We start from the raw sequence: 19822 nt of genomic DNA on the forward strand, positions 1-19822 counted from the left end.
GAACGGATAAGGGCAATTCAAGACAAGATTTTCTTTATAGTTACAGAGATGCTTGGGAAGAAGACTATCCAGGAAAGTGATATGCAGTTGGAGAATTGGAAGGCAAGAGTTCAAGACATCTTCTTTGCCATCACAGGATCAATCTTGAAAAGCAATTTGGCTAAGGCGTCGAACCTCCTGTCCATCAAAGATGCCTTTCAGAAGCAGGAGCTAGACTAGGAGATCACCTTTGCTCTATGTCCAAATAACTTGGAAGGGTTAGAGTCCAAGATCAACATGTTGTCACATGTCACAATGGAGGAGGTTGACCAAATTGTGTCTAAATTCATTGAATATAAGAAGAAAGGGATGCAATCCTAAAAAATAGCATCTTGTGCTACGTGTCTCATTTGAAGTTGATCTTGGATCTTATTTTAGGAAACTCTATCTAGGGCTAGGTTGTCTAGATCTCAGTCATCGTTCTTAGATTGATCTCAGCCGTTTATTTTGCTTTCAAAAATTCTATATAAACTCGCTCTCTCATTTCATTTTAGTGTGGAGAGATTTATGAAGTTGTTGCCTAGAGCTATTTGAGTAATAAAAGTTCATTATCGGTATTGTCTTGAAATCTTTTAATTGCTAAATAGTTGCATGGTTGCATATTCCCTTCAACACTCAGATTATATTTGCTTAAGTTATTTGCTTTGAAGTTGTTAGATAAATGACGGATTGATAGTTTAGATTGGTGAAATTTTGCTCGTACTTTTGTTGAATGGTTGATTTTCATTCAATGTGTAAAGTTAGCCTGAGCTTTGATGTGGATGCTTAACTTCTGCTTTGAGTAATATTGTTCAATTGTTGATATTATTCCTAAGTGTGAAAATCTTAAGCACAACCCTAGAAGATTGCACCTGCTTTGCATAGTTGTCCGAGTGTGGTGAAACAAAGTGTTGTTACCAGTTTCACCCAATCTTTACCGTCTCTTGAGTTCATAGGAATAGCTTAGAAGTAGGATAGAATTCCCAAACCCTTATCCTTTTTATCCTTCTTTTGAAATCCTAAATCAGAAAATCCAAAAACAAAGAGCAGTCATTGATAAATTCGCCTAAGTCTAACTTGTGAATGTCCCCCTTGAGATTTTCAACATAAACTAACCAAAAAGGTATCCCACTAAAGCCATTTGTTCGCACATATAGACCTTGGAGTCGCGTTGTGGTCTTCTCACAATCTTGGTACAAGTAGTGATTTTGTTCATGAGAGGATAGAGTATCCTTGTGGTATTTTATTCTAATGTTTGGTAGATGATAAAACAAACACCAACAGGTAGGTGGCTCTCATGAATTAAGCTTCCAAATTAATTCAACACAAGAAGACCTTTCATGTTGGTCAGTCTAATAACCCTAATTTAGATCATGTAGGTAAGATCAGATCTTGGTAAAGGCTAGTTTACAACAATTTAACTTATAATAGCTGGTTTCTAAAAGTAGTTAATATAATTTGTTGGTAATACAATTATCTACATAAGGAGGTATAATTTGCATTCTTAATACAAAACTCATACCAATATTCTTTCAAAAAGTCTTTCAACAACATTATGGAATATTGATGCCTGAAGTATTTAATCGATCAGATCTTAACAAATTTAGACATGAACACAAAATGATAAACAGAAGAAAGAGAAGTAATAAGGTTGTCTACCTTTTCTTCATCACGTTTGCGTTTCTTTTCCTTGACCTTTTCTTGAAGATGTGCAATGTACTCATCAAATATCTCCCGACAGAAGCTTTCATCACTAATTGCTCTAAATATTCATATCCAAAATATATTTGTAAGTAATAGTAGTGAAAGACACATAACAACTACCATTTATTACATACAATAAATTAATTCTTAATAGTTGACTCTTTTACCTGTACACTTGGGCATCTTTGAGCAAAGGTATGCAATCCTCCCATTTTGAGGAAGCAACAATTTCCTGAAATAAAAAAGCTATATAATTAATCCATCAAGAGATGGATAGAAATTCAGTCATGATAAGAAATTTTAAGCAGATGTAAGAAAAGTACAGTAAAAAGAGACTTCATTAGAAGGTTATTTTTCCAAAAGGAAGAATTTAAACCTTCACAGAATAAAGCAAATCCATGAAATCATTTGCCAGTCTTTGCCTCTTTTTTCCTTCTTTCTCTTCCTTTTCCTTTGCTTGTTCAAGCAGTTCTTCAAACACAAGCTGCAAGGAAAACACAAGATGCCAATAAGACCAAAAAGAATCATCTACTCAAAAAGAACTTGAATTACTTTCAACATTTGTATTTCTTACAGTTTACCTAACAAAAATTCAATATCTATAAATAGGAACAGGATGTTGTGGATCCGCTATAGTGATTCATTTTCATTAACTACTTGCAAGTGCAAATAAACATAATAGAGCTGGTGCAATGATCTAATCAATTGAAACCAGTCATATGGCACAAAAGGCTAAGATCCATATTTGTGTAGTTAGAATTTGATATGAGCATAACAATATGTGGCACTGCATAACACCAATGTCACATCGTTCAAATTAAAATCCCAGATACTTTTCTTGTAAAGATACTGTAGCTAAGACCAAAAGTCTAGATATGGAACTAGAACAAACCTTAAGATTTGTATTAGATGCGGCAGCCAAATCATATACTTCACCAATGGAGGATTTGAACTTGTCAAGAGTCCATTCTGATGTTACTGTGTACTGCAATCATCACATCAAAAAAATTACAATATGTTTTTCATTCCATGGAAAATCTCAAAGCACAGAAGACACACCTTTCCTGCCTTCAAAGCATCTTTTATGTTTGCTATTTCCTCCTGGTCCTGCCAAGCATACATCAGATTCAACGTAAGATTTTACCGAAGGAATGAAACGTACATTGCATTGAGTAACAATGATTACAAACCTGGTAGTTAAAGTGCAATTAACGTCTGTAATAAAATCATTGAACAACTTCTAACTTTCATACCTGCTTTTTCATCTCTTCAACAGCATCTTCAAACAAATCCTTGGGCGGTGAACCAGATGTGTTTGAAGCCATGGCAAGATAAGCAGGATGGTCCTTGACCTACAACGAAACAGATCAAAGATCTTACATAGAAGCACATAATCTCAGAATGAACATGAATAAAACTCCATTAAGAGTAACGCTAAAACAAAACATTAAATTTCTATAAAGTATTCTAAACAAAATCCAAACATTTAATACCTTGGCAAAGCAATCAAGCCAGTGTGTCTTTGCTGTAAGCAGGCCAGTGGCCTTATGATCCTCCATTAATCTTCGAAATTCATCCCAATTTTTACGTTCCTTTCGGCGCAATTGATCCTGCATTTAAAAATATCCAAGTCATTCAAATGTGCAAAAATAAGACAGTAAAAACTATGAAAGCACAACTACTCTCATTCTAGACACCTTTTGAATCTTTTCTTCTTCTTCTTCCTTCTCCAAATCACGTATATACTCCTGCCATATCAAAAACCCATATTAATGGCTAAGATAACAAAATAAAATGGCTAGAAAAATGAAGAAAATGTTATTTGATGTCACCTGGAAAATCTCCAACCGGTCTGTTATATCCAGTCTTGAGCATCTCTCATCATCCTCCAGCCTATCTTGAACTTTCCTCCATTGAGTATTTGCCTAAAAATTAGACATCAAACCATGAATCATTCTAATAGATCTTATAATTTCAGAGAACTATAAAACATTTTGAGACGAAGTTTAAGGTGCGCACCTTTATGAAATCACGAGATTCCAAAAAGGCTCTATACTCAACAATATTCCTTTTTAGCTCTTCTTGTGCCTTCTCCCGTTCCTGAATTCCTCACCTAATGTTAATTTAAATAATAATTGCTACCATACATAGATAAAATCTCTTCACAGAGAGGCCAAATCATGATGAAAGAGTAATCAACAATTGTAATGTCATACTGTGATTCAGTTTCTTTAATTTTCTAGATTATAGACCTTTAACAAAGCAATAGAGTTCTTCTATACTGATAAGCAAACCAAGGGAACAAAATACAAAAAACAAGGAACAAGAAACAGCCTTCATATGTAGGAGGCGCTAAAAAAGCATGCTCTTTTGTGAATAGCATCCAGCTTTCTGCATATCTAACATTTGAATTGCATACCTCTGAGCAGATCTGTTTCATTCTCATTAAAGGTCAAAATTTAAAATCTACTTAATACTTATGCCTCTTGCCATGTTTTAACTTTTCATTTTTAGTCAGAACTAATTAGCTACTGCTGGTAATTAGTTGTCTCAACTTCCTGTACTCAGCACTATCATGAATAACTTTGACATTGAGATAATTGAAGATGTAATCCAATTGGCTGGGCCTATTTCACTCCTGAGCTTTGCCACAACTTCAAAATCAAAGGAGGCAAAGAATTGGAACTATATATTTACACAGATAAGACCAGAGGTCTCATACGAAAGTCAGGCAAGCAAAGGGACAGAGTTAATCCCTGCCACCCTTCAATCATCTTCACAGGCGCATATGCTATAAATTGGCATCTATGCTACTTTAAAATGTTATCTGCCCAAAATGAAAATAATAAATCCAAAATGTCCATGGCATTTTGACAACAGAATGTTGTGCATTGAGTTTGACCACAACCTGCTGCCTCTAACCAAATCATGAATAATTACACTTGAACAAGAGAATAGCCGAGAGCAATGTTCTATAACACTGTGGTAAGAAAACTGAATTCTGACTGCATCTTGAGACATCATAAACTTAACAGAGATCCATATAATTCTAATTTTGATTTTAGTAGAGTTCAAGCCAATCGAAATCTTCCAAAAATAGGAAGCATTTTGTCCGGGGAAAAGACATACAAGAAAAAACATAAATAAGCTTATCCCACCATCAATGAAGCAAACTCTAAACTAGGACAACATCAACTTTTAACAGATGACATAACCAATAGTAACCATATTTGAAGATTATTTGAAAAAACTTCAATTCTTCAACACTCCATTGATTTGCCTCTCTAACAAAGGTATGGAACTTTACAAAAAACAAATATAAAAGATATCTTAATCCAAGCAATCTAGCCAGGTTGATATAGCAAAATGAGCAGAATATGACAAAACAAATATTCAACATGACACGGTAATTGTTAGTCTGCAAGATGACCAGCCAGCATTGATACAAAGAATGTTATACTCTTTAATAATTTTCCAATACAAAATAGAAGAAAAAATCAATTAACAATACAATATTTCCTCAGACCATTACAATGAGTTAGCAAGATTCTGATAGAAAACTCTGCAAGCTTTTTGTATTGTACAATGACAGAAATCAATTCACAAACACTTCTAAGATGAGATCTGACTTTCAGACAAGTCTCTCTTTGATGCTATCTAACACCATACCAAGTACACACAGTCCTATGTTCATGAGAACCAACCAGTTGAATGTTCTTGAATTGATGTCATCCTGCTTTGACAAAATATTTCAGTGGTCAAGCAGGTATAGTATGTCAGTTTTAGGCTTCCAACCATCAACAGTTTGTAGGAGTTTATGATGTGCTATGCAAACTCTACTCTACAATTCCTTTTTAAGAATCAACTGGATTACCCAGTTCTGGCAATCCTGAATTTAACATAAATGTTAAATTTAAATAGAAAGCAGGATAGCTAAAGTGTTTAGAATGGTGAAATATACAAAACCCAAAACGCTTTCCAGTTTTCATCCAATCAATATGCTAACAAGAATTTTAAAATCAAGATAAAACATATAAGCAAATATATGCCGAGTATGTTTTGTAATATTAAACCTACAAGCAACATGGAGCTTGCACTAGCATGTAAAAACCAATACCGTAATTTTTGGCAAACTAGCAATGCTTCAGAGAAATTCCATTGTATTGCATTGCATCTGAAATTTGGAAGGCTCTAGAAGCCTACCAATAGAGTCTAGTAATACTTTTTATTTGTTTATTTGAAGAGATGAAATATATGCATGTGAAAAGCCAAGAAACAAAGTATTCTAAACCAATTTTCAATTGGTTTTTCAATAATGAAAAAGGTGAGCTCTTGAAAGGAAGAAAACAGGGAGACTCTTGGTAAGGAAAATGAGGGGGTGGTATTCTTTTCAGTAGAGCGAGATTCTTGGAGAAAAAGGAAGAACCGAGTTCAGATTTTGCAAAGAGAGATCAATTGATGTTACACAAGTTTTTGAAGACCTGTCATAAATTTTTTAATCGGTGTTGTTGCTGATCATGCTTTCATGATTTCTGAGTTTTTGAATCTGAATTAAAATTATGGTTTTTTGTGTCTTTATCATGCATCAGCGATATGTGTATTAAATCTGGATTTTGGCTGCAATGATGAGGCTGCCATTAATTTGGATCCCTATCCTTGACAGCATCATCTGTTGATCAGTGTAGCTAAAGGCCTTCAGAACAAGCTTGTGTTGTTAATTTCGTAATGTACAGAGGTATAACATTTAACATTCTGATTCAATTAGGTTCTTTTCATTCTTTCCAAAAATATAAGGGCAGTATTCCCTTTGCAATTATAATTTTCAATCTTTCCTGTATCTCTTATTCTTCAGGCTAATATGACCTAAATATTTAGTACTTTATTGGAAGTTCTTAACAGCATTTTTTCTTCCTAGGTTTATTTCATTATTGATTTTTAATTTTTTTAAAACTGTTTTTCGATAGATACCGTGCAGGAGTAATTCATGACATATGGACAACTATCCATTTCAAGGCCTCAATAGCAAGTCCTCTTTTATTGCAAATTTAAAATTCTACACAATACACTGTTTTGGTATAATGAGGGTTCAGAAGTCATGAAAATGACAATACTCGACATTTTTCGCTTGGAGCAAAAGGGCAAATCCGTCATAAAAGTAATTGTATAGTTTGGATAACAAGGATTACCTAGCTTCATAAAACAAGAAAAAGCACATCAACAATGCTTATAAGGCTATAAAAATGGCAAGTTTGCACTAGGTTTTTTCAGTACGAGAGGAACGAATAATTGGTACATTGGCATCTGGGGCTAACAGAAATTCGGTCATAAGCACGCCCGGCGTTCTGGAAGTTTCAAAAGATGGTCATCTTAGACTGCTTGATAGCAATGGCAGGTCAGTTTGGTCGACTGATATTGGTCTAATAAAGAACTCTGCTAATTTCATTATGCGGATTGATGCCCACAAAAAGTCTGAGATTGTTTGGGAGAGTTGCCTGGCATGTAGATGTGGAAAGACATGAAAATAACTTCCCAGAAGTGTTCCATATTTCTGGATCCTGCAAGTGGGCTTTTTTCTTATGGAATGGACATGTCCTCAGGCATTATTGGTATACAACAACAGTGTTCCATATTCCTCAAGTGGGGAGTGGACTGGGAATTGTTTTACCAAGATTCCGGAGATGGAAGGTTAGAAGAGATTCTGAATGTTTTGTGTATAAGAGACCATATGGAGAGGATTTAGCGAACTGGAAAAAGGGGAAAGGAAAATGATCCTAACACTAGCAAGCAGAGACATAACCAAATACTTATACAGACATTTTTTACAATGGAAATAAACATATAGACAACTGCCAAAACAATTGCAGCAGATGAAATTAAGTGTACCGTATAGGATGATGACGGTGGCAGCATACTGACAGTCTGTGATGATTTCTGAGATTGCTGTAACTAAGAAGACCTAGTTAACATTGGCCTTGAATGCTGAAGTTATGACCTGAGAAGAGCCTGATGCTGCTGAAACAACTAGAGACTTTATGCATTTTGCTTAAATCCTACATTAAGCACCCATTCTTAATGAAAAAAATTTACCTTCCTTGTTTCAAATTTTTCTTGTGTGTACACAAAGATACCAGAAACAGGAATTTAAGCATGCAAGTTCATTCTTCAAAAATATTCTTGCTTCGTACACTTCATTTATTGTGACATAATCTTGTTTGGTGTTTTTATTAAGTCCTCACTTGTCATCTAATTATTTTTCAACATGGGGCGGATTTTGCCCGCATGAAGAAATTTAAAATTTAAAATTATTTTCGTAGCATAAACAAAACTGCTGTGAAATACCCTAGGTATTGCCATTATTTCACCCGTATTCTCCCTCGCCATTTTCTCGGTTTCTGTTTCACGTCGTAAAGAATGTGGACCTGGCGACATTCTCTGTTCTCTAGGACAAGGTAGCCATGTTCATTACGCCGAAGGCGTTCCCTATATGAGATTGAAGAGCTCATTTTGTTCATCATTCCGTCAATTTGCATTGCCGTCAGTTCGTCTTCGTCAGCGGTTTTATTCTGAGGATATTCGCTGTTTACCGTTGTTATTATCAGTTTGCACATTCAACGAAGCATAAATGCTGCCACAGTGGGCGAGCCGATACATTTTCCGCTGATTGAAGGGCCATTAGTACCATCGATATTATTACTCTGCCAAGACTGTCAGGACCGACCAACGATGCAATCTGCCATCCAAGTTACCGTGGCATGCGCAGATGTAATAAAACCTAACCTAAACAAGAACGGAATTTTTTTCACGCTTGCAAGCCTTCATTCTTCACTTCCTTGCAACTCCTCCACATTCTGTCCGTATACGACAAAGAATTAAAGATGAAATTCATTATTCTTTCCTTTGCCTGTTTTTCCACGCTATGAGAAAATCAAGGAATTAAATGTAATTATTTTGATGGTTTGTTTTCCCTTTCACTTATCAGCATATACGTTGAAGGAGGGCCTCTTTTTAATTGTATGTGAAATTGACATGTTATTTGTTTTACAAGTATAATTTTACTTTTAACATTTTAATTTTAGCTTTTTACTTGTAGCTTTTATAAATAATTATTATTTGTTTAGTTTTAGAAATAATTTATTTAAATTTCTATTTTTTTATTTTTCGTTTATTAATTTTTAGATATTTAAGTTTATATTATTAAAATAATACATATAATATATTCCTATAAAAACAAAATACATCTAATACATTATTAATCATTTGTAATAAAAATCTTTTAATTATGAATTTTAAATTTTAAGACTTTACAATTTATTTCTAATTTATTTATTTCAATAATGATTATTATTATATTATAATATACAAATGAGTGATATTATGATCATATGACAAATTTTCATAATATTATTATTTAAGTTTTTAAAATATATATAGATAAATAATAGAAATTGTTTATAAATATACTTATTTTGGCAAAAAAAACATATTAATTATCATAATTATTCATATATATATAGTTAAATATATAATTTTGAACTAACATGTTATATTTTAAATAAGTATAATTTTATTTTTAACATTTTAACTTTAGCTTTTTACTTGTACCTTTTATAAATTAAAATTTATCTTTTTCTTTAATAATTTTTTGTAAAGTACAATTTTTTTAGAAATAATTTACGTAACATTTTAACTAACAAAATCATATGATAACAAAAAATATAAGTATAGAATAACCAAAAAAAATTTAAATTGCTAATGTAATATATATTTGTTGTATAGGGAAGCAATTACTAACACATGGCGAGGAGGAATGGGGAAAATGCTCTGCAAAATCAGTTACACATCAATGGAGGAGAGAACACCAGGAGGAGCAGTAATTTTCAGGAGACAAAGCGGGAGAGAAGGGAAGAGGAAGCCTTCGAAATTGATCTTTCCTCTGAGGTGGAAGAAGAGAGAGGGCTTTGGACGGAGTATGCTTTAATCGGCAAAGTGGTTGGTCCGAGGATGACCAGAGCCATCATCAGAGATTCGATATCCAAAAATTGGGGTCAGAGGTTGATTGTGAAATTCATCCCTAGGAGTTTTTTCATAGTGATTTTTGAAGATGGGAAGGAGCGAAATAAGTTCTTGTGCAAAAACAATTGGTTTATTGAAGAACACCCTTTGTATTTACAGCCTTGGTTCCCCAACTTTAATCCATTACTGTTGGCAGTCTACGATAAACCAGTTTGGATAAGGTTGTACAATTTGCCGATGGAGTATTGGGGTGAGAATTGTTTGGAGAAAATTGGTCGGTCATTGGGGACCTTGTTGGAAACTAATGAGGTGCTTTTAGAAAAAGACAGTTATATTTATGCCCGATTGAAAATAGCGGCGGTAAAGGAGATTCCTCCCCAAATCTTGCTAATCTCTTCGGTTGGAGTATGGATACAACAGTTGGAAATCGAGAAAGATATCACCCCTTGTCCGAGATGCGGTAGCAAAATGCACAGAGAAGGGGATTGCAGTATGTATGTTAGAAAGGCTCAAAGAAATAATTTCCCCAAACAACCTAATAAGCATCGTTGGGTCGAGAAAACCGTTAAACTCCCTGTAACAAATATGGACAAATCTCAGAAGGACCCGGACATGGAAGCGTATTTGGCCCCTGTAGTTAAAGAATCTGCTAATACGAATGGTTTGGAGAACGAGGACCATCTGTTTGCGGAATCTACAGATATCAACCCAACTAATAAAGAGGATATCCAGTTTCCCTAGACCTCTAACTCAGAATATGATGAAGACCCAATTCCTAGAGAAGAGGATTTAGAAGATGAATTGGAAAATTTGGATCCTAGAAGCATTAGCCAATCTGCAAACATTTTGTTGGGCAGAGCAAAAGGTGGTGGAGGTAGAAGGAGTCATAAACAAGTCAAAGAGGAGAGGGCTCTTGAGAAAGGGATCGTCAGTGTCATCGACTTCTTGAAGAAATCCAAGAGAGGGGATATCTCCCTTGGAGATAGATGAAGATCCTCTCTTGGAATGTCAGGGGCCTTTCGGCCCATGACAAGAAGCGCTTAGTTAAAAGAGCATTAAAAAATCTTGAATGTGATTTAGTTTTGATGCAGGAAACCAAGCTCTTGGAGAAAAATATGAACGATTTTATTAAATCTTGTTTCAATTGGAATGGAATGTCCCAGTCATCCATAGGCTCTGCAGGAAGTTTAGGAGTACTCTGGAAACCTGAATTTTTTCAAGTATCCACCATCTTCTCTCATTAGCATTGGATGGCATGCCAAGTGGTTAGATTGGAGGATCATTTTGACTTCCCATTAATAAATGTTTATGGGCCTATCAAGTCGGAGGATAAGAAAGATTTATGGAACGTTATCAAAAACCAAATGGAGAATATAGGTTTTGAGAGGATTATTATGGCTGGGGACTTTAATGCTTTGTTAGAATTAGATGATAAAGAAGGAGGTTTAAGAAAGAGCACTCAAGTCATGGAAGATTTTAGGCAATTTATTAATGATATGAGGGTCATGGATATTGTCCCCAAAAAAGGCAAATTCACTTGGACCAACAGAAGGCTCAATTTTTCAAATATTTCTGAAAGGTTGGACAGATTCTTTGTAGGTAAGTTTTGGATTGATGGGCAGTTTAACCTAGCATCTTTTATCATCCCACAGCCAGGATCCGATCATTTTCCCATCAGACTAATTTTGGATGGAAGTAAGCCTCCCCTGAAGAGCTATTTCAAGTTCCAAAGTATGTGGTGGAGAGACTCAAATTTCTTAAACAATTTGAAATCTTGGTGGGAGGAAAGCAAAATTTTTGGAGGAACACCAAGTTTCTGCTTTGTTAAGAGATTGGGATATATTAAAAAGAAGATCAAAACATGGAACAAGGAGCATTTCAAGAATATCTTTTCAGAAAAGATTAGATTAGAAGAGGAAATGGCTATATTAAATGAGAAAATCATGATGGCAGGCATGTCAAATGAAGAATTTGAACTAGAGAAGAGTCTGAAGGTAGAGTACATGGAAGTTCTACGGAGAGAAGAACTGTATTGGAGGGATAAGTCGAGAGAACTTTGGATCGCGAAAGGTGATTCCAATACCAAATTTTTTCATGCTTCGGTAAAGGCTAGGATTTCCCACAATCGTGTTATCGGCATTCAAGATGAGCTCGGCAAGATCTACTCCACAACGGCTGATATAGAGAAGGCGACAGTGGATCACTTCACTAGAATTTTAGGATCCAAGGAAACTCTCAAGAAGGAGAGTGTTCCGTTGGTGGACAGATCCATTGAGAAATTGCTATGCCAGGAAGATAATGAGATGTTGTTGGCACCTTTCTCATTTGAAGAAGTTAAAAAGATCACGTTTGCATTGCAACCCTTTAAAGCTCCGGGACCTAACGGTTTTACAGCAGAATTTTATTAGAGATGCTGGGATTTCATGGGAGAAGACATTGTTAAGGTAGTTGAAGATTTCAGAAGAAACAGGAGATTTGTTAAATCTATCAATCATACGATGATAGTTTTGATCCCAAAAAAATCTACATGTTCAACCATGTTAGATTATCATCCTATATCTCTTTGCAACGTCTTATATAAAATTATCTCCAAAGCCATGTCTGAAAGATTAAAAAAGATTCTGCACAGACTCATTTCAGAAAATCAGAATGGCTTCACCCCTGGAAGGGAGCTAGTGGACAACATTATTCTTACCTCGGAGGCAATCCATTCGATGACCAAGGACAGGATCAAAGGGATGGCAATCAAACTGGACGTCTCCAAAGCATATGATAGAGTCCTTTGGTTTTTTCTGGAGCATGTCCTTAGAAGGTTTGGTTTCGACAGTAAGTGGATTGACTACATTAGATTTTGTATCTCTTCTGTTAGTTTTTCCATTTTAGTTAATGGAGCAATCTGTGGTTTCTTTGTTGCTACTAACGGGTTGAGATAGAGAGATCCCTTATCACCTTCCCTTTTTGTTTTGATGGTCGAGGTCCTTGGGAATAGTATAAAGAATAAGCTCAGGGAGGGTGTATGGAAAGGTATCCCAATACATCCTGAGATGGCAAATTTGACGCATTCTCAATTCGCGGATGACACGCTCTTGTTTGGTGTTGCATCGATTACAGAAGCAGAAGTTATCAAGGAAACTTTGGAGGAATATGCAAAAGAGTCGAGACAGCACATGAATAAAGATAAATCTCAAATCTTCTTTTTTAATACCAGTAGGCAGAATCAGAATTCTATTGTGTAGATTCTGGGTTATCCTAAAGGGGAATTTCCTTTGAAATATCTAGGCATTTCTATAGGAATAGGTACGTTCCAAAAACAGCTATGGGAAGAGGTGGTTAATAAATGGAAAGGGAAGGTGAATTCGTGGAAAAATAAATGGCTCTTACAGGCTGGAAGGATTCAGATGATCAAGTCTGTCTTGTCAGCAATTCCTATATATAGCATGTCTTGCTTCAAGATGTCCAGGCAAGCATATAGTAGTGTGGATGGTTTGCTTAAGAAATTTTTATGGGAAGGTTCCAAAGAGGGTAGGAGAATACCGTTGATTAATTGGGACACTGCCTATCTTATCAAGGAGGAAGGTGGAGTAGGTCTCAGAAAAATGGAATTGCAAAACAAAGCATTGGGTGCCAAATTAGCCTGGAAAATTTATAAGTACCCAAATAGATTATGGTGTAGAGTGATTAGGAACAAATATTTGGACTCTTCAGAGTAAAAAAGGATTTTAACAATGGCAAATTCGGAGAAAGGATCACCTATCTGGAATTTTATTTGGGACAGCAGAAGTCTAATCACAGACCACCTATCTTGGAATATAGGTAATGGTAAAAAGGCAAAATTCTGGTCAGATTCTTGGGGAGGAGAAAAACCTTTAAAGGAAATTTTTGAGGATCAGGATTGGGTCAATTCTGTGGAAGCCATCATGGGTAGCAAAGTGAAGGACTATTTTTCTCTCGAAGGTATGACAGGGGAGAGAGTCATACGGAAGAAATGTTGCATAGGAAATAGGGACCTATGTGTCAAACTAGATCAATTGTTATCCCAAAGGTAGATTTTCGTATCTGACAAAGAAGATAAGGTTTTTTGGTGTGCTGCAAAATCAGGAGAATATAAAGTCAAATGGGGCTACGAAGTTCAGAGAAAGAGAATCAGAAATCCTGAGTGGCCGTACAAATTATGTTGGCATAACAGAATCCTTCCAAAAGCAGGAGCTTTCTTTTGGATAGCTCTTCAAGACAAAGTACTGACAGGTAACAGACTAAAATCTATTGGCATAGCAGGTCCTAGTAGATGCATTTTGTGCAGAAAGGATGAAGAATCTGCCAATCATTTGCTGTTTAATTGCTCTTTTGTGAGTAGTTGTTGGGAATGGTTCTTTGATATGATAGAATTTAATTCTGCAAGAAATTAAATACTTTTAGATTTCATGTCTGCTTGGCCTCTATACTACAAATCTAAATGGGGTGATTTATGGTTAGTAGGTCCCTCTATGATCGTATGGCATATATGGAAGGAAAGAAATGGGAGAATCTTCAGAGAGGAATTTCACTCAAGAGAAGAGGCTATCATATCTATCAAATCTGCTATTGAGGAAGTAGTTAATGGGAACATCAGGAAGAAAACTATCAGATTCTATAATGCTTGGGATAAGATGATGGAGAAGAGGTGGGCCTTCAAGGATTTGATCGAAGTTAGGATTGCGGATAAAGCCAAAGATAGAAAAAAGGTCAGATGGATTGCCCCAAAGAAGGACTGGACTAAGCTTAATTTTGATGGTGCTAGTAAAGGCAATCCAGGTAAAGTAGGGTATAGACCAATCATTAGAGATGAAAATGGATCCTTCATTCAGGCAGTTTATGGGAAAATTGAGGATACCACAAACAACGAAGCTGAAGTAAGGGCCTTGGAAGCAAGTCTAAAATTATGTATAGAAAAAGGACTAAATAAAGTCACCATAGAAGGTGATTCCCAAATTATAATCAATGGGGTATCTAAAAGAAAATTTATAAGTTGGAAGTTAAATAAGTGGATCCCAAGAATTAGCGTTCAGTTGGATAAAATTGGAGTCTTCGAACTCAGGCATATGTATAGAGAGGGAAATAAAGTGGCAGATACTCTTGCAAACATGGGTGTTTCAGCAGATAAAGGGAAAATTCTCATGGAATGCATGTCAGGAGACATTGAAATTTTGGTACAAAAAGAGATAATGGAAGGATCTCGTGAAGGGATCGGGTGAACCTTGTTCAATACAGCAATGAGATTGAAAGGTCTCATCAGATGGGATGGATAGATTCTTTTAAGTCAGGGAAGTCTTTTCTGTATCAGTGAAGGAGAGAATTATTCAGGTCTGGTCGGAGGACGTATACAGTGTCGGCACTTTGCAAAAGCATTTAGCCTACCTCGGGTTTGGAAGATTGAAGTGATGGAGGCGGTTTAGGTAGCTTCGAGAATTCTGGAATACCTATATTAGATAGTCGATTCTTGTTGGCAAGTCTTTGTGATAGTAGAAGAATCAAACATGGTGCACTTCTTGGGTTTAAATTGTGCCAACTATGATGTCCCTCTGGAATTTTAGGTTAGGGACCCGTTTGTTACTTCAGAATTTGGTTATGATGCCATCTCGGGTATTGTTGAAAGCTCCCTCAGTTTGGATCGGCATTGGTGCGATGGAGCAATTTATGAGGCGGTGCTTGCACCCATAGTGGATATCCTAGAGTCTAGGGTCAAATACGTGGAAATGTTGGAGGGCTTTGTGAAAAAAGAAAACGGAGACATGGTTGCGGAAGCCATACTCGACCTGGAGGAAGGCTGCAAGAACAATGTACTCAAGGTTTATTTCAGCCCTGAGAATTATTTTTCAGATTCAGAGGAAGAGCCTGAGGAGGATGATAGAAATGAGGAGGAGGAAGGGAACGACAGGGATAAGGAAGCAGAAAAGGAGAGAGCAATAGAATTCGCAGAAGCAGTTTGGCAGCATCTCAAGCACGGGATCATCAACAAGGATCTTGCAACTTTTAGAAGCTCTGTGGAGTTTGAGGAGTGGTGGATGTCAGAAGCATCCACTAAGAAACTAAATGACTTAACAGATTATGCTATGGTCATTTTCCAAACCATGAAAAAGTAAGGTTTCCTAGATTAGATATGTGGTGGGTATTAGATTTCAGAAGTAGGTTGTTAGATGGCTTCCTTCGGGGCTGTTTAGGAGTTTATGGTATGTTGTGATTGCCTGAGTAATAGGCAAATTTTGTAATGAATATATTTTGTAATTTTATTTAAGAAATATAGGGAGCTATCCCCATTAAAGATAGCACTTATCTCAAATATATATATATATATATATATATATATATATATATATATATATATATTTGTTGTATAGTATAAATATTATATATTATGGTAAATTATTAAATAAGTATCATTTTAACCAAAAAAATTATTAAATTATTTTTTTCTTTAATATTTTTTTGTAAAGTACAATTTTTTTAAAAATAATTTACTTAACATTTTAACTAACAAAATCATATGATAGCTGTAGGATAACAAAAAAATATAGGTATAGAATAACCCCCCAAAAAAAATTGCTAATGTAATATATATTTGTTGTATAGTATAAATATTATATATTATGGTAAATTATTAAATAAGTAGGATTTTAACTTTAATTTTTTACTTATCTTTTATATATTAAAATTTCGCTGAAATGAATTCAATATAGTTTATTTTTATTTTTATTTTTTTGAAATACAAATTTTTAAATTTAATGTAATTAACATTTTAACTAACAAAATCTTATGATAGCTATTGATCCAGTATATTACTTTTTAATCAAGAAGATATTTATTTTTTCTCTCAAGAAGATATTTATTTTTTCTCTCTTCATTGGAATCGCAGAGATATTTTATTCAAGTACTTGTTCATTTAAAGAAAAGAGATGTGACTTAGGAAGACTTAGGAAGATGGTTGGTCGGAGTGCTACAAATATTTCGGTGTTCCTGTATTTTAACAGTCACTTATTTTACTTGTAATTTCTGGGTTTTTTACAGTTTGGCATCAAATAGGTATGTGTATTATACTTTGTTTTCTTTGTTCATCCTATTTATTTAGTTCCTCTTGACTATAAATTGTTTTCCTAATTGATTAATTTGGGGATGTATTGTTTCCAGCTTTGCATCAAACAGGTATTTTCCATGACTATTAAACTTTATATATGCTATTGTTACACTTTGCCATCAAACAAGTATTTTCCATGACTATTAAACTTTATATATGCTAAAAAATAAAAAGACCTTCTACGTTGCTCAAGTTTTTATGCTCAAATTAACAAAGAGCTCCATTGTGTTAGTTTATGGTTCAATTTTTTTTTGTTTTACTATGTGCTTCCTGCAAAAATAAAAACTTATATTTATGTGAGTTTTTCCATTTATTTACAATGGGCCTTCTCTTTACTCTACCCTGTTGTATTTCTTGGCTTAGCCCTCTTTTTAATTAATTAGCACATCTCCTAAATGGAGCCCTTCTCCTTCCACCCAGCAAACTACCACACACCATCCACCTTTCTCATCATCTTTACAGTTGTAACCTGTAAAGATGATTGCCATTTACAGTTGTAACCTATTTTAAATTTTACCATTACATTGGTGAGGGCCCCAATAGAATCCTGATTAAATGGAAGGTGCTTTTGTACGATATCTTATAATAATCTTAAAAACTAATAATATTGTATTTACATTTTACTATGCACATTGTAAATTGATTATATCTATATTATATTTGTTTTATTTTTTCTTTATGATATTAAAACACATGCTAGATTCTAAATAAAAATTTTGTAAGAAAGAAATGGACACGATTTCAAAACATTAATTATTTTATCACTTTACAAAAAATAAAAAATAAAAATCTCATCCTAGGCTGCTCACAATTTGAAGCATCAATAAGATTTTATCCCAATGTTCAAATACCACAAATTTAATTGTCGTATATTTGATTGAATTATTTTGAACTAAATAGTTTAATAATAGCTTAGATGAGTTGTATCACAAGGAATACTTTAAAAAAAAATTGTTATCATTATATACTCTCCATCTTTTAAAAATAGCTTAGATGAGATGTGTTAAGTTTGGTGAACTTTTCTTTTTAAACATAGCTTACCAAGGAAACAAAGAGTTATATTATTGTTTATAAAGATAGTTAAAAAATAGGAAAGATTGGTGGATAACTTCAACAACTGTTCAAACACTTTTTTTTCAAAAAAAACAATCTTAACTTGAATACTACTTTGAAGACTTCTTTTTTTAATACTACATTTGTAGAAAGAAAGAAAAATTAACAAATTTCAATTTATATAAACAAACATGCTATTCCCACTCAATTTCAATTTCATGTTGACTGCAATTTCTTTGTCGCAACCTAATTGTCCTATTTCAACTTATTCACAAGCCAACATCTTCCACTCAGTTTGAATTGAATGATGGCAACATTAACTACAAATGCCATAGCAGACATTCTTGCAGGCATGTCTCTTGTTGACCCTTCTTTACAAGTTACGACAATACATTCCATTCAACAACCTCATTCTACAAATGTCAAATACCGACTACAACTCTCTGATGGTATGCACACCCATCCAACATTGCTTCCTGACCAAATGAACAATCTTGTTCTAGAAGAAGCTTTAGTCACAGGTTCTATTCTCTGCCTTACAGAATATTCTTGCAAGATATTCGACAAATACATGTATGTCCACATTTTCCAATTTTTTTTTTGTAATCTTGTTTCTTCTTATAGACCTCCTCACTAAATAAACATCTCATTTTATTGTAGGGCTATTATAATTCTTAGCTTGGACATAATTTCAAATAATGCAGCTATCATTGGATCTCCAACTCCACTCCTACAAGCTATTGCCTACCTTCCATTAAATAGTTCTGAAGACCCATTGAACCCTTTCCCAATTATTCCCATTAAAACATTGACCCCATATCACAAACAATGGTCCATTGAAGGTCGAGCATTAGCAAAAACCCCTATTCACAATTTCAAAAATGCAAGACGTGATGGGAAAGTTTTTGGATTTGATTTTGTAGACATGTTAGGATCTGAAATACATGTGACTTGTTTTAATGAACTTGTTGATAGCTTTTACCATGTTATTCACTCTGGTAGTCTTTATGTGATCTCCAACTGTCGTATTAAAGTGGCAAACACAAAATATAGTAGCTCCACAAACCCTTTTGAAATAATCCTCCACAACTCTTCCACAGTAACTCCTACCACATGCATAGCTTCCACATTAAGAGCATAGATTCACTATAATTGTTTCCTATTAATGCCCTTGTAGATCCCATTGGAATAGTTTTATCCATCTCCCCTACATCAACCATACGTAAAAGAGATGGCAATGAGACAATAAAGTGTACTGCTACAATCATAGACATGTCAAGTTGTACCATAGATATTACATTTTGGGGTCACCACTGTCAAATCGAGGGCAAACAAATATTTGAAATGTCCCTAGAACCGAATCCTCCCGTTCTTTTGATCAAGTTTGGTCATGTAGTATCTTGGAATGGAAAATCACTTGATACTATCTTTTCAACTACACTTTTAATCAATCCAGATTTGTTGGAAACCACAACATTACAAACATGGTATGCCAAGAAAGGGGTTGACGAAACCTACATTTCATTGTCACAAACCAACCTTTCCCCCCACACATTTGAAAATCCAATAGATATTTCATCTATTACTCATGAAAGCTTTCCTGGCCAAAATAATGTATGTGTGAAGGCCACTATTACAAAACTTCACTTGGACAACTTTTACTACCTATCTTGTCCACGAGTAGTGGACAAAAAAAAATGTAAGAAAAAAGTTGTGCAAAGTTCACCCAACACATTCCAATGCCCAAAGTGTTCTACTGCTCTCTTTGAATGTGATTTTAGCTACATGCTTAAAATGGACTTGCAAGATGAAACAGGTGAACTTCTTAAAGTTATCGCATTTGAAGGACCATCAAATACCTTATTGAGTGTTGCTGCAGAAGATTTCCAACTACTTCTAGCGGAACCTAATGTTGTGGAACCTATA

At 34.7% G+C, this 19822-nt stretch overlaps 1 protein-coding gene across 3 annotated transcripts in view; it reads right to left on the minus strand.

Moving 5' to 3' along the window:
- The window catches only part of LOC131049460 (pre-mRNA-processing protein 40A), a 41636-nt gene extending 33076 nt beyond the window's left edge, over positions 1-8560 (minus strand). For 2 of the 3 annotated variants that reach the window (XM_057983517.2, XM_057983515.2), the window contains exons 1-11: positions 7606-8560; positions 3742-3822; positions 3555-3647; positions 3420-3470; positions 3216-3332; positions 2976-3074; positions 2782-2829; positions 2615-2707; positions 2099-2206; positions 1890-1954; positions 1678-1780 (exon numbers count right to left, since the gene is read on the minus strand). In XM_057983517.2, the coding sequence (XP_057839500.2) occupies positions 1678-1780; positions 1890-1954; positions 2099-2206; positions 2615-2707; positions 2782-2829; positions 2976-3074; positions 3216-3332; positions 3420-3470; positions 3555-3647; positions 3742-3822; positions 7606-7632 (885 nt within the window). In that variant the 5' untranslated portion in view covers positions 7633-8560. The remainder of the gene's footprint in view (positions 1-1677; positions 1781-1889; positions 1955-2098; positions 2207-2614; positions 2708-2781; positions 2830-2975; positions 3075-3215; positions 3333-3419; positions 3471-3554; positions 3648-3741; positions 3823-7605) is intronic. The other variant, XM_059214289.1, reaches the window with a different exon arrangement.
- Positions 8561-19822: the final 11262 nt, after the last annotated feature.

Source organism: Cryptomeria japonica, chromosome 11, assembly GCF_030272615.1.
Source record: "Cryptomeria japonica chromosome 11, Sugi_1.0, whole genome shotgun sequence".
Taxonomy (NCBI): Eukaryota; Viridiplantae; Streptophyta; class Pinopsida; order Cupressales; family Cupressaceae; genus Cryptomeria; species Cryptomeria japonica.